This window comes from Cupressus sempervirens, chromosome 10, assembly GCF_028749045.1.
Source record: "Cupressus sempervirens isolate cs-2001-9-10 chromosome 10, ASM2874904v1, whole genome shotgun sequence".
Taxonomy (NCBI): domain Eukaryota; kingdom Viridiplantae; phylum Streptophyta; class Pinopsida; order Cupressales; family Cupressaceae; genus Cupressus; species Cupressus sempervirens.
Genome location: NC_143127.1, coordinates 524074532 through 524099223, shown reverse-complemented (window position 1 = coordinate 524099223; position 24692 = coordinate 524074532). Strand labels below are relative to the sequence as shown.

At 36.1% G+C, this 24692-nt stretch overlaps 1 protein-coding gene across 10 annotated transcripts in view; it reads left to right on the top strand.

The window, feature by feature from the left end:
- Positions 1 to 24031, top strand: part of LOC149534952 (uncharacterized) — a 78891-nt gene extending 54860 nt beyond the window's left edge. For all 10 annotated transcript variants that reach the window (XM_089803920.1, XM_089803919.1, XM_089803921.1 and 7 more), the window contains 4 exons: positions 74 to 120; positions 303 to 368; positions 23380 to 23512; positions 23684 to 24031. In XM_089803920.1, coding sequence (XP_089660046.1) covers positions 74 to 120; positions 303 to 368; positions 23380 to 23512; positions 23684 to 23703 — 266 coding nt within the window. In that variant the 3' untranslated portion in view covers positions 23704 to 24031. The remainder of the gene's footprint in view (positions 1 to 73; positions 121 to 302; positions 369 to 23379; positions 23513 to 23683) is intronic.
- The last annotated feature ends 661 nt before the right edge of the window (positions 24032 to 24692 follow it).

Sequence of the window (24692 nt, the reverse complement as noted above, 5' to 3'; positions counted from 1 at the left end):
CATAAGAATCAGATATTGCATTTTGGTAATATTGAAGTCATGCCTTGTTCATAGGAGTCTTTTTGCTTGGCAGTGAAAGAAAAATTTCTTCGTAGCATTGGTATTCATGTTTCCAACCTGGTAAAGTATCTTCAAAAAGAGAGTTCTACTTTCTGTTCACTTTTCATTTTCATACTTGCACATTTCATAGTTTTCTAGCTTGTCACTTCTATCTGACATGCCTTAGTGATGCATGTTCTCACAATATATTCTCTTTTTGTATGTTTATTTTGACTTCTTGTGTATGTTTCCTGTATTGGCAGGCTTTTGAAGAGAATTCTGAAATCAAAATAATCGATGGAGAAAGTTCATTTAAAACTCCTAATGCGGTACAATTCTTTTCTGATGGTTTCCAGTTATTTAGTCTGGTTCTGGTGAAGATGAATGTATATTGCAGTTGTAAAAGCCTAGGATTCCTGATAGAGGATTTGTATGACCATTTCCTCTATGCAACAATCGAATTTAGAACTGAATCAGATCTTTATATGTATATTAATAAAACTGATTCTTATTGATCACTGATGTATTGATATTTGCAGACCTTTATTTGCTAAGGCAGATTTATAATGATCGCTGCTATGAAATAATATAAATATTCTAACTGTAATGAAATATCGAACTGCTGCTTGAGAAAATATATTGCTGATTCGATTGATATATTTCTCAGCAGTAGATCGCACATATATATGAAGAGGAGCATGCCTCTGTAGGGACATGACTCTATGTGGCCAATGGCCATGTAGGGTTATGTCCCTACGTGGACCATGTAAGAGGATCTGTTATGTAATCGTTGCTTAATGTATTTAGAATACTTTAAAAGCCCGATGCAATATATAGGTAATCTCTTGGAATATTAAGATACTATCTCATATATATATATATATATATAAAAGAGAAACATTAATACATATACTTGTGCATTTCACTTCTACTGAAGCTACACTTTAAGACTCCCTCTTAGTGAGGGAGAAGTGAGATATAACAATTTCTTAGGTTCTCTTAATATGTGTATTGGTATCAAGTTCAATGATACCTATTAGGAGAACAGATTATCTGATTTTAACACTCTGAATTAGTGACTTATCAAATAACTAAAACCACAATGTCATGAACTCAATCATGACAAGTATTATGATCTCCGGCACTTTGGGACAACAACGAAATGAAGTCTGATTATAATACATTCGTTATCAATGACTTCTAGTTATTTGGAAGAACAATATAATCAGTCATGATAACAAATCTACCTTTTGTAAGATCATCACCTTACAAAGGTTACCTTCTGAATATATGTCAATGAAAGATCATCACCTTTCATTAGATATTTGATGCAACCATAAAATAGTAGCATAAACACATATAGAAAAGAAAAAACTGAAACCTAATTTCAGTGTTTACAATTACAATGTAATCATACCAAGTTTGCCTCTAAAATATTCCAATTTAGGCTTGGCAAGAGGTTTGGTAAATACATCTGCTGTCTATTCATTTGTACTTATGTATTCTAGTTTGATAACATCTCGATCTACCATATCCCTAACGTAATGGTAAGGTATTTCAATATGCTTAAATCGATTGTGAAAAACTAGATTTACTGAAAGCTTGATACAACTTTGATTATTGTAGTGAATGATTGTGGGCTTGAAGGGTTTTCTGAATAATCCGACTAGCAATTTTCTCAATCATACTGCTTCTCTGGCTCCCATGGAAGAGGCAATATATTCTGCTTCAATGGAGCTTAAGGCGACCAATGATTGTTTTCTGCTGAACCAAAAAATCATTGCTGACCCAAGACTAAAACAACATCCTATAGTACTCTTGCGATCAGAAGAGCCACCTGCCCAATCAAAATCTGAATATCTATGAAGATTAACTTCAACTTGATCATATTTGAGACCCATACCAATTGATTCTCATAAATATCATAAAATGTGCTTTTCTGCCATAAGGTGTATCTTTTTTGGTGCACACATGAATTGACTTAAGGTATTAGTTGCATAACAGATATCAAGGCGAGTGTTTACCAAGTACATCAGAGATCCTGTAGTAAGTAGAATTGGTAGATCAGATTCCAATCCGTCATTCTTCAGTTTATGTAGATTTACTTCCATAGACTCGAGTAGTTAGGGGTTTACAATCCTTCATTCCAAACTTACTTAGAATATCAACAATGTATTTTCCTTGATTTAAGAAAATGTAGTTCTCCTTTTGCTAGACTTCTAGACCTAGGAAGTTGTTGGTAAACATATTTGTCTTCGCACAAAATGCTTACAAAATGACTCAAAAACTATTACAAAGTAATTGGTAAACACTTGCTTGATATTAACGGAGACTGAAAGGTCAATATATACAAAAGAATGAGACGATGTTTCCTTAGGAAACGATCCTAAAGAATAGAAACGTTCTATTCTAGAGAAAAACAAAACGAAAGCAAACTTAACGCTTAAGATATTTACAAGAGATAACCATTAACTAATAATAGATGACTTATCTATTATTGTAATACCCTCCCTTAATGGTTAATCTATTGAACGGACCAAGCTGTCCTCTAAATTTGACAAACTTTTCAAGACCAAGAGGCTTGGTGAGAATGTCTGCAATTTGATCTGTGGTAGGAACATACTGCAAATCTATAATCCTGTTTTCAACCAGTTGTCGTATGTAATGACAGTGAACATCCACATGCTTGGTTTGTTCATGGAAGACTGGATTCCGTGCTAACTTGATAATGCCTTCGTTATCAACAAACAAAGTAGTCGGTCTTGCTGGTGACCTCTGCATATCCCCAAGCATCCGACAAAGCCAAACAGTTTCACATCCTGCCTTAACAGTTCCTTTGTATTCAGCCTCTCTAGAAGAGAGAGAAATTGCTTGCTGCTTCTTGCTAGTCCATGTGACTGCACCGGATCCCAAACTGAACACATATCCAGACTTTTTATCACCAATAGAGCCTGCCCAATCTGAATCTATGAACCCATTGAGTTTAGGATTAGAACTTCGAGATTATAGAAGTCCATAAGCTGAAGTGCCCTTCACATAATGAAGCACACGCTTTGCGGCTATCCAATGATCAGCCTTAGGAGCTGTCATAAAGCGTGAAATATAGTTGATTGCGAAGCTGATATTAGGCCTAGTAGCAGAGAGGTAGATGAGGCTACCTTCTAGTTTCCTGTATGTAGTATCATCAACAGAAGGAGAATCAGACTTTGCCGATAACTTGAGACCTTTCTCCATAGGTGTAGATGCAGGTTTGCAATCCTGCATTTAGAATTTGTCTAATAGGGCCTTGACATATTTGGACTGAGAGATAAATATACGAAAAGATTGTTGCCAAACTTCAACACCTAGGCAATAATGCATGAGCCCAAGGCCAGTCATATCAAAAGACTGTCATAAGTTCTGTTTGATTCCCTGAATCAAAGATGCCGAACCACCTGTGATGATCATATCATCCACATAGATAACCAGAAGGATGATGTCATTGTTAGCAGTCTTGATGTACAGATTTGAGTCTGAAGAACTCTTTTTGAAGCCTTGATCACCGAGGTACTTATCAATCTTGATGTACCATGCCCGAGGGGCCTGCTTCAAGACATAGAGAGCTTTTACCAATCGGAGAACTTGATGGTCTTTACCAGCAACCTTAAAACAAGAAGGCTGCATCATGTAGACCTTTCATGGAGATCACCATTCAAGAAAGCACTCTTGACGTCCATCAAATGGACCTTTCAACCAAACTGTGCTGCCATGGCTAGAACTAATCTGATGGTGCTCATCTTTGCAGCAAGAGCAAAGGTTTCCTCATAACCAATGCCCTGACGCTGAGAAAAGCCCTTCGCTACTAAATGAGCTTTGTACTTATCAAAAGTACCAGTTGATATGTATTTGATTTTGTAGACCCATTTGTAGCCAATGGGTTTCTTTGTTGGTGGAAGATCAGAAGGACCCAAGTGTTGTTCTTTAGCAGGTTCTGGTGTTCAGATGTCATGGCCTATTCCCGCTCTAGAATTTCTTTAGCCTCGGAATATGTTTGAGGTTCATACACACTATGAATGTTGGCCATAAGAGAAAAGTTAACATAATCTGTGGTTTTGCTCTTTTTCCAAGCAGTTATCCCATCAATGAGCTCATCATCATGAAGATCAACAAGTGTCTTAGCCCACCACTTAGGCCGGATAGGAGAATGACCAACAGTAGTACTAGGAGATGCTTGATCAGTAGGATCCTCATCAGAAGAAGTTGGATCAAAGTCAGGTGAAGCATCTACAAAGCGAGGTGATCCTGTAGGAGAAGCCAGAGGTGACTGTACAGGTATCATTGGAATAACTGGAGTTGTAGGAGCTATTGGAGCCCTCCCATCAGGTGGACCTAATGGAAGTCGAACTCCCAAATCATGAGCCATCATAGGCTGGTCTGCTGGCTTAGGAATAGGAGAAACAAGCATGAATAGTCCTCTCTGCTCATCAAAGACTACATCACGACTATATATGAGACGAGATGTCTTAACATCCATTAGGTAGTAGGCTTTGTGAAGACTGCTATATCTAGCAAGCATCAATTTCTGACTCTTGGCATCCAACTTGGTGCGCGAAGCATCAGGGATCCAAACAAAAGCAAGAGAGCCAAAAACCTTCAGGGGACTGATTCTGGGCTAACTAGGCCTCTTCCAAAGTTTTATCTTTGATTGCTACTGTGGGTGACCGGTTCAATAGATAAACTATAGTGTTAACTGCTTCTGCCCAAAACTACTTCGGAACATGTCTGTGTTCGAGCATTGAACGAGCCATCTCGGTGATTGTCTTGTTTCGACGTTCAACTACGTTATTTTATTGTGGCGTGTGGGGTGTGATTAACTGGCATTTGATGCCATGTGTATCTAAGAAGCTGGAGAAAGCATTAGAACAAAATTCCCTCCCATTGTCTGATCTAAGAGTAATAATAGATTTCCCAAAGTCTTTTTCAACTAAGGGTTTAAACTTTTGAAATACAGTAAATGCTTTTGATTTCTTATTAAGGAAATAGACCCACATTTTTCTACTGAAATCATCAACAAACAACAGAAAATACTTGGACCCAAGAATAGGAGTGGCTATAGGGCCGCATATATCGGCATGAACAAGCTGAAGTACCTGAGAAGCTCGCCAAGAATCGCCACTGGTGAAAAGTGTACGATGTTGCTTCCCAGCCTGGCATGCATCACAAACTCCAAGCTTTTGAGTCTGAATCTTGGGCAATCCAACAACAAGCTCATCCCGAGCAAGCTGTGAGAGATAATACACATTTAAGTGCCCATATCGCTGATGCCAAAGGGTGCTGATAGAAGATCGCCAAGCAGCCATAGCTAAGTCCTGAGAATCACCAGAATTAGAAAGTCTGAAAAGACCATGATCCTCAAGACCTACTGCAACTGATCCTCAAGACCTATTGTAACAGTAGATTTAGTCACCCGATCAGTAATGGTGCACTGATGTGAACTGAAGGTGACTACCAAGTGTGGAGAATGTTGCAGCAGCTGGCTGACTGGTAGTAGATTTAGTTCCATCCCTGGAATGTAGTACACATCAAGGAATATGAGATTCCTCCCAACAGACTAAATCTGAATGTTGCCTTTACCAACAACCTTGTACTCTTCTTTGCCACCAATAATGACAGAATCTGAATAAGGTTGGTAGTCAGTAAACTAGTCTTTGTGGTGAGTGAAATGTCGAGAGGCACCTAAATCAATGTACCAGGCAGATGACTTCAGATGATCCGCAGGTCTTTTAGCCACGAAGGCATAAAAGATAGATTCCGCCTGCTCAGTGTGCTTTGCATTGTTTGATTTGGGCTGCGAACCTGATTGCTTGGATTGTGCAGCTAAGCGTTTCCGACATTCAACTTTCATGTGACCATCTTTGTGGCAGTAGTTGCATTGAATGTTCTTCTTTCTGGAACCATCTGAAGCTGGAGTAGAAGACTTGTGCGGAGATGGTTGCTGAAACTTGCCCTTATCCTTTTGAAAGGATTTCGCAGCAAAGGCTTGCTCTATGGAGGTGGAATTGGAGCTGCTATTGAACTGTTGTTCCACCGATCTTGCTGAAGCAGAAGTGTGCAAAGATCAGTGAACTTCAAATCAACACCAGTAGATGTGATGTTGAGAGTCTCGATAAAATGCTCATATGATTTTGGTAAACTCCGAAGAGTGATAACCACAATATCCTCTTCCTCTATCTTGAGACCGACGGCAAGTAGCTGATCACGGATTTCTTGAATCTGATTTAGGTGTGCCTGGAGCGAGGTGTGCTCATCCATGATAATAAAAAACAGAGTGTTTTTCAAAAAGAAGGCTCTGCTCTTGTCAGAAGTCTCATGAAGACCTTTGAGATGTGTCCAGATTTCGACAGTTGTCTTGCCGGATGGAATTTGAGAAAGTTGATCATTAGCTACAAATAATTTGAGAAGCATCACTGCCTCTCGATTATTCAAATCCCATGTATCTTGATTAGGACCCAGAGAAGTCGAATGCTTCGTAACACCCAGAACAAGTTGATTGGTGTTCCGATATTCAAAAATTGCGATGATGCGCTGCTTCTAGGTTCCATAATTGCAACCATTGAATTTGGAAATATGCTTGAGCAAAATATTTGTCAGAGATGCCATGACACGTTTTCCAATATAAAACTGTGAAAATTTGTGAAGGTACGTTCTTCGAGGCAAAAATACAAAAGACATAGAAGAATTAGAGAGTGACCCAGGAGAGAGCTCGAGAAACCCAGAAGGAATATGTTGTCGTTTTTTGGATCCGCTAGCTCAAAAATTGTGGCACGAAGATTGAGGCACCTAGAAAAAAAGATGACAACCCACTTGAGCTCTCGAAAAACCCGCACTCAAAGGTAGGGCATTTCCCATTGATATGGGGGCTCTTGCACCGGCAAATCAAAAAATTTTCCAACCCCAAAAATTAGGGTTTCGGGCAAAACCCTAGCCGGCAACAATGATGGTCGATTTTGCAAAAAAAATGATGGTTTTCATAGTTGACTAATGCTAGAAGGTCACAGTAGTATGGAGGAGAAAAGCTTAGAAAGCTGACGCCTTGAGGTAACACGAATAGGAAAAAACGACCATGAAAACTGCGGATGTCGGACCTCCAAAAAAATGGTGAGTTTGCAGTAAAAAAACGTAGGGTTTTTGTGAATGTTTGAAGGACGCCCATGAAGTCCAGATGCAAGTCGACCATGCACAAACCTCCAGTCATGAATGGTAATCAGGAGCAGAGAAATCGCCCCTTCTTTTTTTAAAAATGGACGTGATTTTTTTTATAGACGATTGCTCCCAATTTGCAGTGATTTGCAAACAGACCCGAATTTGGGATTTTTTCTAGGCCGAAAACCATAGGTGGGTTTGAGAGAAAATCTACGAAAATAATTTTGAAAAAATTTAAACAAATAATTTGACTAAGAAATTATAAATTTTTTCGAAAAAATTCAAGTATTAGCTTTGATACCATATTACGAAGTAATTGGTAAATACTTGATATTAACAAAGACTGAAAGGTCAATATATACAAAAGAATGAGACGATGTTTCCTTAGGAAACGAACGTAAAGAATAGAAACATTCTATTCTAGAGAAAGCAAACTTAACGGTTAAGATATTTACAAGAGAACCATTAACTAATAATAGACGACTTATCTATTATTGTAATAAAAACGCCCAAACTCGAAGACAAAACAACACCAACAATTGGATTGCATTGCAATAAGATTATACAAGCGTCCGCTGAATTTTACAGGGTACAACTCCCTGATTAGATATACAAGGAATTCAATTGACAAATGCTTTTAACTTGAAAGCGAACGTTACCCTCACCATTCTTGGATAGGGGGCAAATAACTATAACATGAATGAAAAGAAACCTGCACATAGGACAATGGAAACACACAGTCACTTCACCCGCATATGCTTTCAGAAACGCCAAGAAATGATTAAATGAACAAGAACTCTGCCCAATATAAAGACCTAGCAATACGAGATGACCCCATAACTAATCTTGATTCTATATAAACCACAGATTAGGATTCAAAGTATACAACCTTCAAATATGGAGCTTTTTATTCATTCAAAATTCAGTTGAACTAGTTATACTGCTAAACATTCAAAATACTTGCAGAGATACTAACTTTAAATTCCACAGTATGATAACAATCAAAAACTGCTAACCTATACAATCTACTACACAATATACAATTTTCTTTTTCCCCTATCATGCAACATACAATCTACAGAAAAGTGGAACCCTTTTCACTATACTCTTTCATCTATTTAACACTTGGCCATTCTTGTAAGTTTACTATTATCAACATAACTGATTCTTAGAAATACTCTCTTTAATCACTCCTCGATGATAGTTTATTTTAACCTTAAATGACTTCACCTTTTTAATGATATCCTTCATCATTGGGATTCAATACTAAGGAATCTACAAAGTTTGCAACCATCTTTCGTGCCTCATCATGGAAGAGATATGAACTATATTGTCAATGATGTAGTGGGCTCAAGGCCAAGTGTTTACGCATGGTTAAGATAATCTTCACACATGTCATTACTTATTATTGCAATTTGGAGATGACTTTGAGGCATGGACCCGATCCCCTTTTTTTGCCTTGGGAAATGCCTTTATCACCAATTATCAATGATCCATAACCTACACCTTTAATTCTTGGTTGTGGGCATATGGTGTCAGTTGGCTTCGAGCACTGTGATTGTGCACGTATAGAGATTGCTTGTGAGCATAGTGTATGACTTCACTGTTCATGGCTGCTTTATGAGAGTATTTGGTACATTACGTGAATGATTCGAAGTGTAAAGACCACTATTTTACTTGGCACCTAGGAATCTTGTGGCATTTAAACTCAAAAGCTAATCCTTTACCATCATGTTCGGTTCCTTGTTACTCGACATCTGATCGAACACTTGGTTACTGACCTTTACATTTTAGATGTTTGCTTGTCGATTGACATGTCTTAGGTAGACCCGTGGCGCTGGACCACTTTGAACAAACAATACAGGAGCTTCAGATGCCTTTGAAATGTTTTGAATAGCTTGGCATTTAGTCGAATGATTTGAAGACAATCTCTTGGCATTCAAACTTGATCACTTATTGCATGAAATGGATAACCCTTCTTTGCCTCTACATCGTGCTGCGCGAGTCGAGGACGCTACATACAGATTTCAAAAAACTTTCTTCACTGCCATCATTGATAGTTTCTATTGGCGTAGTCGAGGACGCTACATACAGATTTCAAAAAACTTTCTTCACTGCCATCATTGATAGTTTCTATTGGCGTATCAATGAGGTTCAGTGTGCTCATGGCTTGTCGTTGTAGTCACGTGAGCTCCATGTGCTTATCGAGCTTGAGCATTTTGTCAAACAACTCGTATGCACTCTCGTTGTTCCACTTAATGGAGGTTGATGAAACTCGACCCTGTTCCCTTCATCATTTGCCATCAAATGCGAGCCTTCGAGCTTCTTCAATGAAGTAAGGTAATGTGTACGTACTTCCATGTGCTGGGTTCATATGTGATCCAACATCATTGTTGCTGCCAATCTCCAAGTTCGGACATGGTTTCTCATTTGTCTTATTATTATGCACGAATTCTCTTTCAATCGAGGTCACCGATATACATTCGAGTGTGATCTCAGTTAGGAATTATAGCTGCCTTCTATCTGAATGCCGCAGGCTTTGACTCCATGGATTGGGAGATGGAGAATCATCGAGCATCAAGCAAGAGACATTACTTGCTATCGGGCAATCATGTTTTGAAACTCGGTAATCCTATGTCCTTCCGTAGTCTGCTACCATTGTGACTTCGTTCACCTTTTTGCAGGCAGAGCAATTGATGTCAATCTCATACTTTTTGCATCCATTTTTGTGCGTATGTCTTAGCTTTCAATTGAACAATCATGGCTTGGAGCTATGAGGTTTCCAACATTTAAGCCAATGATCCTGAATAATTACTAGTGCAGGGTTATCTTTTTTTAAAATAATGACTTCTCCTTTATATATATGTGTGTGTGCAGAGCCTAGGAATCCCACTAAACATACCCCATGAATGTTTCTTCTTGGGAGGATGTTCATGTTTGATGAATGTTGGTTGGACTTCCATAACTCTGTTCTTCTATCAACTAAAAGAAGAAAGCTCAATCATGGACATCTGTGAATCTTTGATCAAAATTATATATGTGTCAGGGTATGAGAAGAGCTCATTATAGCTATGTTTATCAAGCCCTTATTCTTAAAGGGTGTAAACATACCCTCTCATGCTGCTACTTGATTAAGAGATGATTCAAATTAGCTCCAGAAAGAGAATGAACCATACATATTGACATGCTCATGTATGTATTCCTTCAATAACATTGTAAAATTTATGAATATCTTAGGTATCCCCAAGTTATTGTTGCATATCTGATTTCTTTGAATTTGAGATTTGAACATTGAATTGATCATTCATGCCTTTGAACCAACACACCGGTGTTCTGAACTTGAATCTGGACTGGTTTCATCCTTTTGAATCATTGAACTCCTGAATCTGCAAGCTTTTGAACTCTCGAATCGCATCCTTTGACTAGTAGATGTTGAGTCTTTGAACTTAGAGGAGAATCATTAGGAAGATTGAAATTCCAAGGAAAGGCCATTAGGAAATTAATAACATTATTAAGATTTGTACCAGAGAATCCTCAACAGAATGGAGTCACAAAAAGGAAAAACGGATCCATTTTTTAATCAGCTAGAGCTATGATGCATGATCAAAATCTTCATATCTCCTTTTGGGCTGAAGCCTCTAATGCTGCAATTTATACTTAAAATCGATGTCCACTCTCAATATTCAAAATTACAACTATCTGACTTTAGGGTTTTGATTTTCCGTCCAAATTGGTTTTCAAGTAGAGCTTTAAATTCTTTGAATTTGTATAACACTTCGGTTGATTCCTTTTGTTTAAGAAAGTAAATCCATGTTTTCCTAGAATAGTCATCCTATAAAAATCACATAGTAGAGATATCCATGTAAGACAAACATTGGACCACATAGATCAGTATGAATGAGTTCAAGTACGGATTTAGATTTGTGTGCACTTTTGGGAAAGGAATCTTTTGTGTTTTTACCTAGGGCACATCCTTTGCAAATACTAGAATGATTAGGTTTTAAACTAGATAACCCTATTACTATTTTTTCTATGGATGATAAATCACAAAAGTGGAGATGACCTAGTCTTCTATGCCAAATTTCATTTATGCTTGATATTTCATGATTTAGGGCTAAATTTTTATGGTTTCAAAGTCTATATAAATTTCCATCTCTAAATCCAATGGATATAGCTTTCTTAATGTTAGAATTCTTTGGCCAAGATGGTACTTTATCTTCTTAGAAGGTGATTCGATACCCTTGGTCAGCAAGACTAGAGATGGAGACCAAATTTCTTTTCATACCAGGTACAAACAAAACATTCTTAAGTTGAAGAGTGATACCAAAATTTAGTTGTATTGAAAATGATCCAATACCTTTTACTAGGTGTGTAGAATTGTCTCCAATGGTTACTTTTTCAAAGGAGTATCCTTCAATGCTTTCAAATTTATCTCTAAAGCCTGTGACATGCCGTGATGCTCCACTGTCTATAATCCATGTGTTTTTGTTGGAGTTTAATTCACTTGAGTGCTAGGTAGAATGCAAAGTTTTTTTCTTTTTCATCTTTGACTGCTACTAGAGTTGCTTGAATTTTCTTTTGTTCTGGGCAAAAGTTATGAGTGTGACCAAATTTGTCACATTTGAAGCATTGTACTTTTGACCAATCTCGTTTCTTGTATGATTAGTTGAATTCCTTTCTTTTTCGCTTGAATTTCCCTTTCTTTCCTTTATTGTTGGTATTGACTTGAAGAGCTTGAATGTCTCCCTCTTGATTTAAACTGATTCCTCTAGAAACTAATTTGTACTCTTCTTGAGTACATTCGTTTTGAAGTAGTTCCAATTTAGGAAGTTCAGGTTGAGAATTTAGTTCACAAATAAATGTTTCCCAAGATAGTGATAGTCCTTTTAGGGCTATAATGCTAAGTTCTTTGTCATCTACTTGATTTCCAATAGTCGCAAGTTGATCTTTCAACTCTGAGATTCTTAAAAAATAAGACATAATTGATTCTCCATTGTTCATTTTGATGTATAGTAGATCTTGCTTCAATGTTAGCAATCCACTAGTGCTATTAATTTCAAAGGTATTCTTAATAGTGGTAAACATCTCATAAGCTATCTTAAGGCTTGATATGGATGGGAGAATGTGATCTTTAACAGAATCTATAATGATCTTCATAGCTTTATTGTTATGTCTTTTCCAAGTTGTTTTATTTGGATCATTCTTAGGCATAGCTTTATTTTGCCTCTATATATTCTTCTAATTCCATTTCTCGAAGAATAATCATTACTCGAATTTTCCATGATGTAAAGTTTGAGGCTCCTTCAAGTCTGTCCTCTAGTCTTACATGATTCACCATTGTTAGAGATTGAGGATATATATTTTAAAATCTGATATTTTAAAAATTACAAGGCGGACTGAATTTTTCTATCAGGGTGGCTCTGATACCATGTAAAAGCCTAGGATTCCTGATAGAGAATTTGTATGATTATTTCCTCTAAGTAACAAGTCTGAATTTAGAACTGAATCAGATCTTTATATGTATATTAATAAAACTGATTCTTATTGATCACTGATGTATTGATATTTGCAGACCTTTATTTGCTAAGGCAGAAGTATAATGATCGCTGCTATTAAATAATATAAATATGCAAACTGTAGTGAAATATTGAACTGCTGCTTGAGAAGATATATTGCTGATTTGATTGATATATTTCTCAGCAGTAGATTGCACATGTATATGAATAGAGAAGCAAGGCCCCGTAGGGACATGACTCTGTTGGTTCCCAAAACTGCAGATTGGAAATCCAAGAGCCTGTCACTTCTCTGATGAACTTCTCAATCAATTTTGGCCAACAAATGGGAATACTTCTTGATTCCCCTACACTTTAGGCTCCACTACACCTAGGCGGGTAAACCTTCACTTCAAATGCTGACTGTCTGGTTCAAGGCTTTTCTATAGCGAATTTAAACTTTGGAGTTCTCCGGTTGGCAAGGTTCTCAAACTCGATGAAACTGAAACTAGATGCTGGATAATGGTTAAATTTTTTGTATAATTGAATGATTAATTTGATGCTTGTAGGAAGGAAGTTATAGATTTTTTGACTTCGATAATAAAAACACTAGTGCCTCTACTCATCTAGCCAATAGAGTCAACTTTAGTGAATTTTCACGTACAAATTTATAATGTTTTATGCACTCTACTGCCAACAATTAAATAATCAAGATGCAACAGATCAAATATTTATGCAACCTTAAATTAGTCCAGACTGAGTTTTAACTCCTCTGGTAAGGAGACAAATTGGATACAAATACGGAAATGATTTAATATTTCACAATATCTGTAATGATCATATTCAAAATGCTAAATGACCATGTCCACTTATCCGATATTTAAATTGTATACAAAATTCCAGAAAATAATTACAAAGGACGATTTGTCTGCAATTTAAATCTCCACGCCTTTAATAATAAACAAAGAACATTTTATTTTATTATTAAAATAAAATAATAGAATTTATATTACAAAGTTATAATGAGCCCCTTATTCCTCCATACAATAAATAAATATAAAATACTTCTTCAGAGTGTATGAATGTAAATGTCTGAATATGTCTTTTTTGTGAATAATAACTTCCTTTTATATCTTTATTTGATGAAGGAAGTGACTTCTCAAGTCCAAAGTTTGTCTTTTCATTATTAACATTTAAATTATATTGTCTTCTTAAAAATAAATTTTAATGCAAATCCTTGATTAACCACAAGTCTTCAACTTTGTATTCATGGAGCCTTTTGAAGATAATATACTAAGCGACAAATTTATTTATCTTTCTTTAATACATTTGCTAGTTTACTTCTGAACATCATACTGCTTCGATGGCACCATTATCTTCTGTTTAGAATGAATCGAACAAGCGATTTCTGGAAATATTCTCCCACGCAAAAACCAAGACATCACATAGATTCTGACGGGCTCCTTTGTATTGCCATAAATAGATCAATTGGTCATTGCTGTGGATGAGAAAATGACCCTTTTGCACATTGTAAATATCAAATCCTTCAATGGCAATTTCCATTAGATCTCCAATGTCCTTTCTATCCAATTGGCAATACCAGTACTAACCAATAACTAGATTGGTCTATCTCCAATATTTATAAGGGCACATCGGGATTTTTTGGTTCAACTGGCCTTTCCTCCTTCCATGATTTTCAACCACTGAATGTGTTTTGTCATTCCATCATCTCCAGGCGTTGGGGTTATTGGGTGCCTTTATGAACTATTGTGCACATCACATGGAATTTTGACTACGTACAGTCCCTAACTATGCAGTATTATCAGTTTGTATGTCAGTGGTATTTCCAGAACATCAGAGTTGTATTTTACATTCCTGCTGTGTACTCTTGCTTATGGCACGGTCCCCCATTGGTACATGTTTGAAAGTTGACTGTATTATGTCCAACGTTACCATTTCATGCAACATTCATGAAGGTCTGGTTAAAGGAGGTCTGACATGGCTTTACCAAAATGAGGAGAACGATGAATTCAGAAACTACAGATGTGAATGTAATCATGAAGCTATTTTCACAAAAATCCTTCGCAGACTTGCACCAGGATCAGTATATGTGCATTTCATGTCTATACAGGTTGCTTCTCTTCCATATCAACAGCACTTCGTTCACAGTATATACTCCCAAATCATGACTTAGGAGATTCGACCCCATTCAGCTTTTGCTTTCACATGACTGGCTGCTACAAAACTATTAATCATAGAATCTTCTTTTTAATTCTTTATACAATGTTTGCTGATATTCATCCTCTTGCTACTGCTGGAGCTATCATATTGTTGTCCTTAGAAAATATTATCTCAGTCTTATTTTTGCTGTCAAGCCCAATTGTCGGTGATTACTCCTTTCATTGGATATTGCACCTTATTCACATTTTTCTTTTATTTCATCCAATTGCTTCTTCCTGTTATTTGTAACATGCTGCTTGTCCTTATTTTCAAGAATGATGCGACTTAGACTTAAGAATGTCTTTAACATCAGTAAGCAACAAGTATATATATCTTCACATGCTTAATCATGGAATTTTATATTCTCAAATAAAAGTCCAAATGTTTGAAATTTTTGATCCATTCGTGGCTCTTTCTGGGGACATATGTTCTTTGTGGACATAATGAGATTCCTGCTATCTCTGGAAGAGCAGACCAAGCATCCATGCTTTACATGATGCAAGGTGAAATTTGGCGGCCCCAGGCCCCCCAAAAATGGATAGAGGTCCTTCCCTCTATCAAACACAGAATTCTGTTTGTGTAACACTTTGAACCTACTGATCATGATGTCAGGCTCTTCCTTAGTAGAATCTGATCCATTAGCAAATGTTAGAAGACAACCATCATTTGATATATTCCTTTCTTTCATTTCCTTGGTTTGCTGTCCATCTTTCAAATCTGCATTAGGTGAATCATCTTTATAGACAATACATGTGGGCTTTGTTTCATCAACGTGGTCTTTGCTGAATGGAAGCTCCTTTGAGTAACACTTTTGAGCAGTTGCACAAGCATCTTCTTGGACATCCTTCTCCACACAATCTGCCTCATCACCATGCTCAAGAAATTGTGTCTCCTCACAAAAAGGCTTAACTCTATGAAATGCTACACTTTCATCAAGGGTCTGATCAGATAGTACATTTGTAAAACTTGCAACACTGTTTTGCAACACATTCTTTTCTTTCTGTAAGTCTGATTTTATCTCACCTTCACATGTCTGATGTACTTCTGCTGATGGGATGAGCTGAAAGGTATCTCATCTTCTACATGCATATCATGAGTTTCATTAACTTCAAAATCAGACCTGTTATCTTCATCATGATGTTGATGGATTTGGTTGCATGGAAAATCTTCCTCAAACAATGGATTTGAGAACATAGTGAACTTAGACATATCCCTTTCTGCTTGCTCTTCAAACAACGGGTTTAGGAACATAGAATATTCAGGTATTCCTTCATGACAGCTTTCATTTGGATCATCAAGTGTGTTATCAACAAAACTGATATCTTCATCAACATTTCCTTCGGAACTTTCCTCTTGTTCATACACCATATAATGTTCTACTTCATCCTCACTATATGATTCCTCGGAATGATCATCTCTTTCGTCCAATACCTCCTGGGAATGCATTGATCCATTATCTTGCTCACCATGGTGATTTGAGAAAAAATTTGGACCATTTCTTTCAATATGTTTTTGATATTCTAGATCTAACAAGGCTGAAATCTCCTCCAAACTAAGAGAATCCTCTTCCAGATTTTCAAATTCATTGTCATCTGTAGGCATATAAGTATCATCATGGGCTGATTCTCATTTAGAATCTTCAAATTTTTTATCTCCATTTAAATCTGAAACTTCACTTCTCAATTGTTACTCCAGTCTCGCATTCATTTTCATCTGCAACTAGTTCATTATCCATAAGTTTGAGAAAGTTAAGAAATTGATGATCATATAAGAGGCCTAATTCCTGCATCCTGTAGAGAAGATTAGATGATTGAGCTCTGTATTCTAAAGGTATTTCTTGATAAGCATTAAACATCCTCATAAAGAATTGTGTTGTAGATTCATCTTCTTGCTTTTCTAAATTCAAATATGCATCCAAAGGAGATATATAACTGGGACTTTCATCCAATATTTAGAAGAGAAGCATCAAATCAGGATCTTTTGGCGAAATTCCCAGCTCACAAAACTTTCTTATCAATTCCTTGTACGTAGGCATGATGTCTGAAGGTACCTCTTGAAAAATATTCAACATCCTTACAAACAAATGTGCCGATATCTCGCCTTCATATCTTTCTAGATTGAAAAAGGCATCAAGTGGGTGTATGTATTCTTCCTCCATGGTGTAACGTAAATCCTCATCTTGATCGTAGTACATATTCTCCATTGTGCACGATCAAATTATATCCTTACGAGTCCTTTCCCTCAGCAGAGTTACCAATTGAATATTGTATTGAATAGAGTCGCCACCTCTTTCAAGGAATATATTGATCTTTCGGGTTCTCACTTCCAACAGAGTACGCTTCTGAACAAACTTATATAATTGCTTTTAAATTCTGGTGTTACAAAATTTGAAACTTTGGGTAACTGCACAACACTTGTTGCGAGCAGTTCTCCTTAGTAGAGTTGCCAATCTGTTGGTTTCCAAAACCGCAGATTGGAAATCCAAGAGCCTATCACTTCTCTGATAGGACTTCTCAATTAGTTCTGGTCAACGAACGGGAATACTTCTTGATTCCTGTACATTTCAGGGTCTGCTACACCTAGGTGGGTAAACCTTCACCTCAAATGTTGACTGTCTGGTTCAAGGCTTTTCTATAGCAAATTTAAACTTTGGAGTTCTTCGACTGGCAAGGTCCTCAAACTCAATGAAACTAAAACTGGATGTTGGATAATGGTTAAATGTTTTGTATAATTGAATAATTAATTTGATGCTTGTAGGAAAGAAGTTATTGATTTTTTGAATTAGATAATAAAAAGACTAGTGCCTCTGCTCATCTGGGCAATAGAGTCAACTTCAATGAATTTTCACGTACAACTTTATAATGTTTTATGCACTTTACTGCCAACAATTAAATAATCAAGATGCGACAGATCAATATTTATATAACCTTAAATTAGTCCAGACTGAATTTTAACTCCTTTGGTAGGGAGACAAATTGGATACAAATATGGAAATGATTTAATATTTCCCAATATCTATAATGATCAAATTCAAAATGCTAAATGACTGTGTCCACTTATCCAATATTTAAATTGATACAAAATTTCAGAAAATAATTACAAAGGACGATTCGCCTGCAGTTCAAATCTCCACGCCTTTAATAATAAACAAAGAACATATTATTTTATTATTAAAATAAAATAATAGAATTTATATTACAAAGTCATAATGAACCCCTTATTCCTCCACACAATAAATAAATATAAAATACTTCTTTAGAGTTTATGAATGTAAATGTCCGAATATTTCTTTTTTATAAATAATAACTTCCTTTTATATGTTTATTTGATGAAGGAAGTGACTTTTCAAGTCCAAAGTTTATGTCTTTTTATTATTAACACTTAAATTATATTGTCTTCTTAAAAATAAATTTTAATTGCAAATCCTTGATTATACACAAGTCTTCAACTTTGTATTCACGGAGCCTTTTGAACATAATATACTAAGCGGCAAATTTATTTATCTTTATTTAATACGATTGCAGTTTACTTCTGAACATCATACTGCTTCGATGACACCATTATCTTCTGTTTAGAATGAATCGAACAAGTGATTTCTGGAAATATTCTCCCATGTGCTAACCAAGACATCACATAGATTCCGATGGGCTCCTTTGTATTACCATAAATAGATCGATTGGTCATTGCCGTGGATGAGAAATTGACCCTTTTGCACATTGTAAATATCCAATCCTTCAATAGCGATTTCCGTTAGATCTCCAACATCCTTTCTATCCGAGTGGTAATACCAGTAGTAACCAATCACTAGATTGGTCTATCTCCAATATTTATAAGGGCACATTTGGACTTTCGGGTTCAACTGGCCTTTCCTCCTTCCATGATTTTCAACCGCTGAATGTGTTTTTTCATTTCATCATCTCCAGGCGTTCGGGTTATTGGGTGTCTTTATGAACTATTGTGCACATCACATGGAATTTTAACTACACACAGTCCCTAAATATGCAGTATTATCAGTTTGTATGTCAGTGGTATTTCCAAAACATCAGAGTTGTATTTTACATTCCTGCTGTGTATTCTCTTGCTTATGGCATGGTCCCCCATTGGTATATTTTTGAATGTTGACTGTATTATGTTCAACGTTACCATTTCATGCAACATTCATGAAGGTCCAGTTAAAGCAGGTCTGACATGGCTTTACCAAAATGAGGAGAACGATGAATTCAGAAACTACAAATGTGAATGTAATCATGAAGCTATTTTCACAAAATCCTTTGTAGACTCACACCAGGATCGGTATATGTGCATTTCATGTCTATACAGGTTGCTTCTCTTCCATATCAACAGCAGTTCATTCACAGTATATACTCCCAAATCATGACTTAGGAGATTCAACCCCGTTCAGCTTTTGCTTTCACATGACTGATTGCTACAAAACTAGTAATCATAGAATCTTCTTTTTAATTCTTTATACAATGTTTGCTGATATTCATCCTCTTGCTACCGCTGGAGCTATCATATTGTTGTCTTTAGAAAAAATTATCTGTGTCTTATTTTTGCTGTCAAGCCCAATTGTCAGTGATTACTCCTTTCATTGGATATTGCTCCTTATGCACATTTTTCTTTTATTTCATCCGACTGCTTCTCCCTGTTATTTGTAACATGCTGCTTGTCCTTATTTTCAAGTGTGATGCGACTTAGACTTAAGAATGTCTTTAACATCAGTAAGCAACAAGTATATATATCTTCACCTGCTTAATCATGGAATTTGATATTCTCAAATCGAAGTCCAAAAGTTTGAAATTTTTGACTCCATGACACTCTACGGGGCCAATGGCTGTGTAGGGTCATGTCCCTATGTGGACCATGATGGAGGATCTCTTATGTAATCGTTGCTTAATATATTTAGAATACTTTAAAAACCTGATGCAATATATCGGTAATCTCTTTGAATATTAAGATACTATCTCGTACATGTAACTGCTGAGATATAAACATTGATCAAGTACATGAGGATTATCAGAATTTGAATAAATACTTTATTTATATATATATGTAAAAGAGGAACAATGATACATATACTTAGTGTACTTCACTTCTACTGAAGCTACACTTTAACAGCAGTAAAAGTTGCTTTCACAAGTTCTTTTAAAGTCTTTGTATCTGTTCATATCGTACAAAATATACACTTAGGTTTTCGCAAGATGAGGGATTAAAATATATCACTTTGTTTCCCTTTACTTATCTAAACATTTATTCTCATCCATATAAAATAATATTCTTAAAAGGGTTATGTTGCCTTAAATGGATGTGTGCACTTTTTATGATAGTTCTTACATTTCTTTGTATTTCTATCAGACAATCTCTTATGAATCCAAGACATTATAATGATTACAAAAGTTTGATAATAATTATCACTAAAGCTCTCTCCAATTCTCTATGACCACACTGCCATAGCTGACATGTTGGTTCTGCATTTTTCAATTTTATCCACAGAAAAGGGTAGTTTGCAACAATGATAGGATATTGTTTATACTGACTCAAGATGAAGATGGAGGCTGAATTTTACCTTGGTTAATGAGATCTTCAATTTGATGTCAAATCTTATTGTTCTCCAAAATCAATTTTTGATTGTGGTATCCGTTTAGAATCAAAGATCTTGGAAGATCTCTTTACTTCTATAGCTGTTAAGGCAACATGTCTGTGGTGCACTGGGCTTGTTTCAAGATTCAACTTCTTAGGAAAAACAATTTTCTTGAGAAGATCACAAGCAACATGAATTTCTGCATAAGATGCATTGGCAGATACCAAATTGTCTTGAATCATCAGAAAGGTATTGTAATAGTTGCAGCTATTGACTTAAATGGGCCAATGTTTTGGCCCAGCTTTTTAGTCTCATGTTGGTCAAAGACATATGACTTTCCATGGTCTTGATGCCTTCTTGAAAATAGATTGGTGCTTGACTTGTATGTCCTAAGTAAAGTTATCAGTATGGTTGAGAATGAGGTTTTCTCTTAAGGCTTATGATAGTCTTCTTGATTCCATTTTGATGATAAAATGGACATGTTGCCACTTCACCTGGCATTCATGATGGAAGATATACTTCCTCTCGTTGGTGATGTCAAATGTAGAGGCTGTATGGCAAGTATTGACACTTAGGATACTGGTATTAGAGTTGGGTACTTATACAAATGGTTGGTGGTGGATAGCAAAAATTAGATATTTTATACACACAACATTCAAAATCAGTATTAGTATTTGTCTGTAGTTCTTGCTCCACTTCTCTTTGTGCTTCTTCTTTCCTTTATCTTGCATTAGAGATGGGTTGTAGTCTTGTGTAAATTATTCCCAACTCACTTTTGTAGTAAATATTCATCTTTCCTCTATGTAATTCTTCATTTTGAAATACCCATTTTTTATAATTTTATTTCACTTTTTTCAAAACCACACTATTTTGATCTTATACCCAGCAAGAAGAGCTTTCTAGCACTACAAAAGGAGGAAAATCAGAGTTCCAACTAGAAAGTTATGCAAAAAGAAGAAAATGTGCAGTATGGGTCAAAAAGTATGATTTCTAACTAGAAGTGAATAAGGGCAAAATGGCAGGGGATGGAGAAGTGTGACTTCTGAGAGCTAGGAATGAAAAATGGAAAACTAACAGAGGCTGGAAATGGTGCAATTTCTAAGTGAGTTAAATGACATTACATAAATGAAACCATGATTTTGTATTGAGCAAAAGTTGGCAAAATAGTTTACAGAGCATGAAAATGTGATGCTTTAATTTTACTTAAAATGATAAAGTGGAAATGAGTAGTTGCAAAATATTATGGAGTGGCTTTGCAAACACAAAAATGCAATTTTTTTCAATAGTTCAGAATTGGGAAAAATAGCTTAGAAAGTGTAACTTGTAAGTGAGAAAGATCACATTGCAGAGAGTGAAAAAGTGGTTAAGTGGGTGCAAATGTGCGACTCTCTTTTGAAAGTGCATTTTGTAATTGGAATACCCATATGTTTCCCCGAGTTTCCGGGATGGCAATTTTTTTTGGCGATTTCGGGGACAGGGAGGGGGGGGAGGGGTGGGACGCGGGAAGGGGGGGGATAGAAAATGGGGATGGGTTTTTGGGACGGCAAATTTTTTTTGGTGATTTTCGGGATGGGGGGGGGGGGGGGGGTACTGCTATATATAGAGGGAAATTTTAGAATATACACTGAAAATTGCAAATATACATGTCATTCGTATGAAACTAAGCACAAAGCATGTCATTTAAACATTATAGAACCATAGCATACACCATTTCAATGCCATCTAGGAAATAATAACCGATTTCAATATTTAATTGTCAATATGCATATCAATATGTGAACAAAAATATTTAAATATAAGTTTAGCAGTGAACAATATCAAATTTTTTTGGAAATCTAAATATGCCCAAAGGCTAGAGGGTGTCATAAAATTTCATCATCATGTTCAAGTTCAATATAGAAAACAAAATATAAATAAATGAAGTAGACTACTGCTCAAGCTCTTGGAAGCAAAAAAAACCTCTTCTTGCAAAATGAAAACCCCAGCCAGTTGCAACACACTTCAACTTCATAGGCAAAACCAAACAAATGACAAAACAACCATAATGTGGTCCTTTTAGGGCATTTGGAGAGGCAGAGCCCACTGGACGACCAAGTAAGAACAAACAAAATAAAGCTTTTTGTTTAAAAAAAGATCCGTAGTACGATTAGGAGACTTCTGGATGTCCCCTTTTTGTACCGAAGACTGCAAGCCGTCCCTTTTTTCTTTCCCAAAAGTCCCTGAGTTTTGGAGACGTCCCCTGGTGATTGCAAATTTTGGGGACTGCTGTAGGACGTCCCCTACTAGTCCTCCCATCCCCGGGATGTCCCTGTCTTGGAAACATGGGGTTTTTGGCCGGGGGAACATAGGCAATACCCAAATTTGGCAAAAAGGATATTCGAGGTGCCGAAGTGCAATTTCAGTCTACATGTCCAAAAAGTGTAGAGGGAGTTTAAAATACATGATTTCTAAGTGTGAAAAAAAAATGAAAAATGAAAAATTGAAACAACCCTAGAAAAGTGAAATCTTGAATTGAAAGGATTTTCTAAGTACTTGCACTTGTTTTATATGACAAACATCTGCAATACAAAATTTTATTAGTGATAGAATAATAATTGATATGTTCTTAACAATATCTTCCATCTACTTTTCCAATGATTTTTTGAGCTCAATTATGACATAAGCTGCTATTAAGAGATCCAGTATTTAGATTTTGATGTTGGTTTTTCTGTAGATGATTTCTGTGTTATAGTACTTACTGTTGATTGTGTTGCCCAATTACAAGCTTTTATACATTTAGATATCACTTTAGAAGACTCTTAGGAACTCTTGCAAAGTTATATACAAACATTGGCTCAGTAAATTAGGGAGTGTCATTTTTTGAAGGATGGAAAAACAAGCTCAAGCATTGGCATCGCCCCTAAAAGCCGAAGACTTCCTAAACAAGGTGAAATGCTGCTTTCAGTGCATGGCTCTCCTCTAGGGGTCTATCGCGAAGATAGGATGGACACAATTAGCGGTAATCAGTAACACTTAATGTTAAAAAATTTCAATTATTATTTACAGGAAAATGTATCTAGATGACAATTGGTACTTAGTTGGGCTACATATAATAATATATAATGTTTTTGCTTGAGATTGTAAAAGATTAAGCTGACATGAAGTATCTGTGATTTTGTGTACATTTCAGAGGCTGACAAGGAGCTTTAGCATAAATTTTCTTTCAGAATCTGACAAGGAGCTTTAGCATCAACCCAACCTTATTTCACTTGAAACGTTTTTCTCTATATGGATATTTGTGATGGTGCATAACAAGGGAACTTGATAGGTAAGGTTTAACTTACAATGAGATAAATATGCCCAGAATATGTCAAAATTGGTACTGTCTTCATGTTTACGGACAGAGAAAGATGACATATCCTTTCTATATTGTATAGTATGGCTTAACTTTTACATTTGGACAGTTCCCAAATATAGATCTTCTATGTTTAAAGATGGTTATACCATACAATAGAGGTAACATGTCATAATTTTAATTTGTGGTTATGTTCTCAATTTTTTTTTCTTGTATCTGGTTGGTTGTGGTGCTGATTCCGTTTTGCTTTCATTACATTGGAAGAAAACATATGTGGAATTCTGTAGTTAGTACTGATGATTGATGAGAAGCTAGTATGTGTCTATATTTTCATATTTCTGGTCTCTTTCCTACATCATAAGGTTTGTCTGTTTACCTTGTTTATAGTTTACCATTCCTTTTTCTCCACTTTCTGCTGCACATAGTTAAATGGAACTGTAGGATATCTAACTAGTTTGTAAAGGTGAAAAAATTGCTATTTTGCTGTTTGAAATGTTGACTGTGTGTAGAGCTGGTCATTTGTTATATTTGGAGGTGAACAACTCTGTCCGTAAAAACTATCCATGATTTAAATTGATATCCATTTAACCGACATTTTCTAAAATTCTATCATGTAGAAGTAAAAATTTCCACCATAGAATTCAATTTTTTTGTCACATAAGTTTTAAATCTCTGGGGCATTGGCCTACATGGGTGGCCTTCCATTGGGCTTCAGATTGCTCTTGTGGGTTTTGCCGATAGGAAATTGTGGTCCAGAGGTCCCACACGGCAGTGTGGTGCTAGGCTTCGACCTTGTCCACCCTTCCCTTTATATTTTGTTTTATTTCTATATTTTATTTCATCA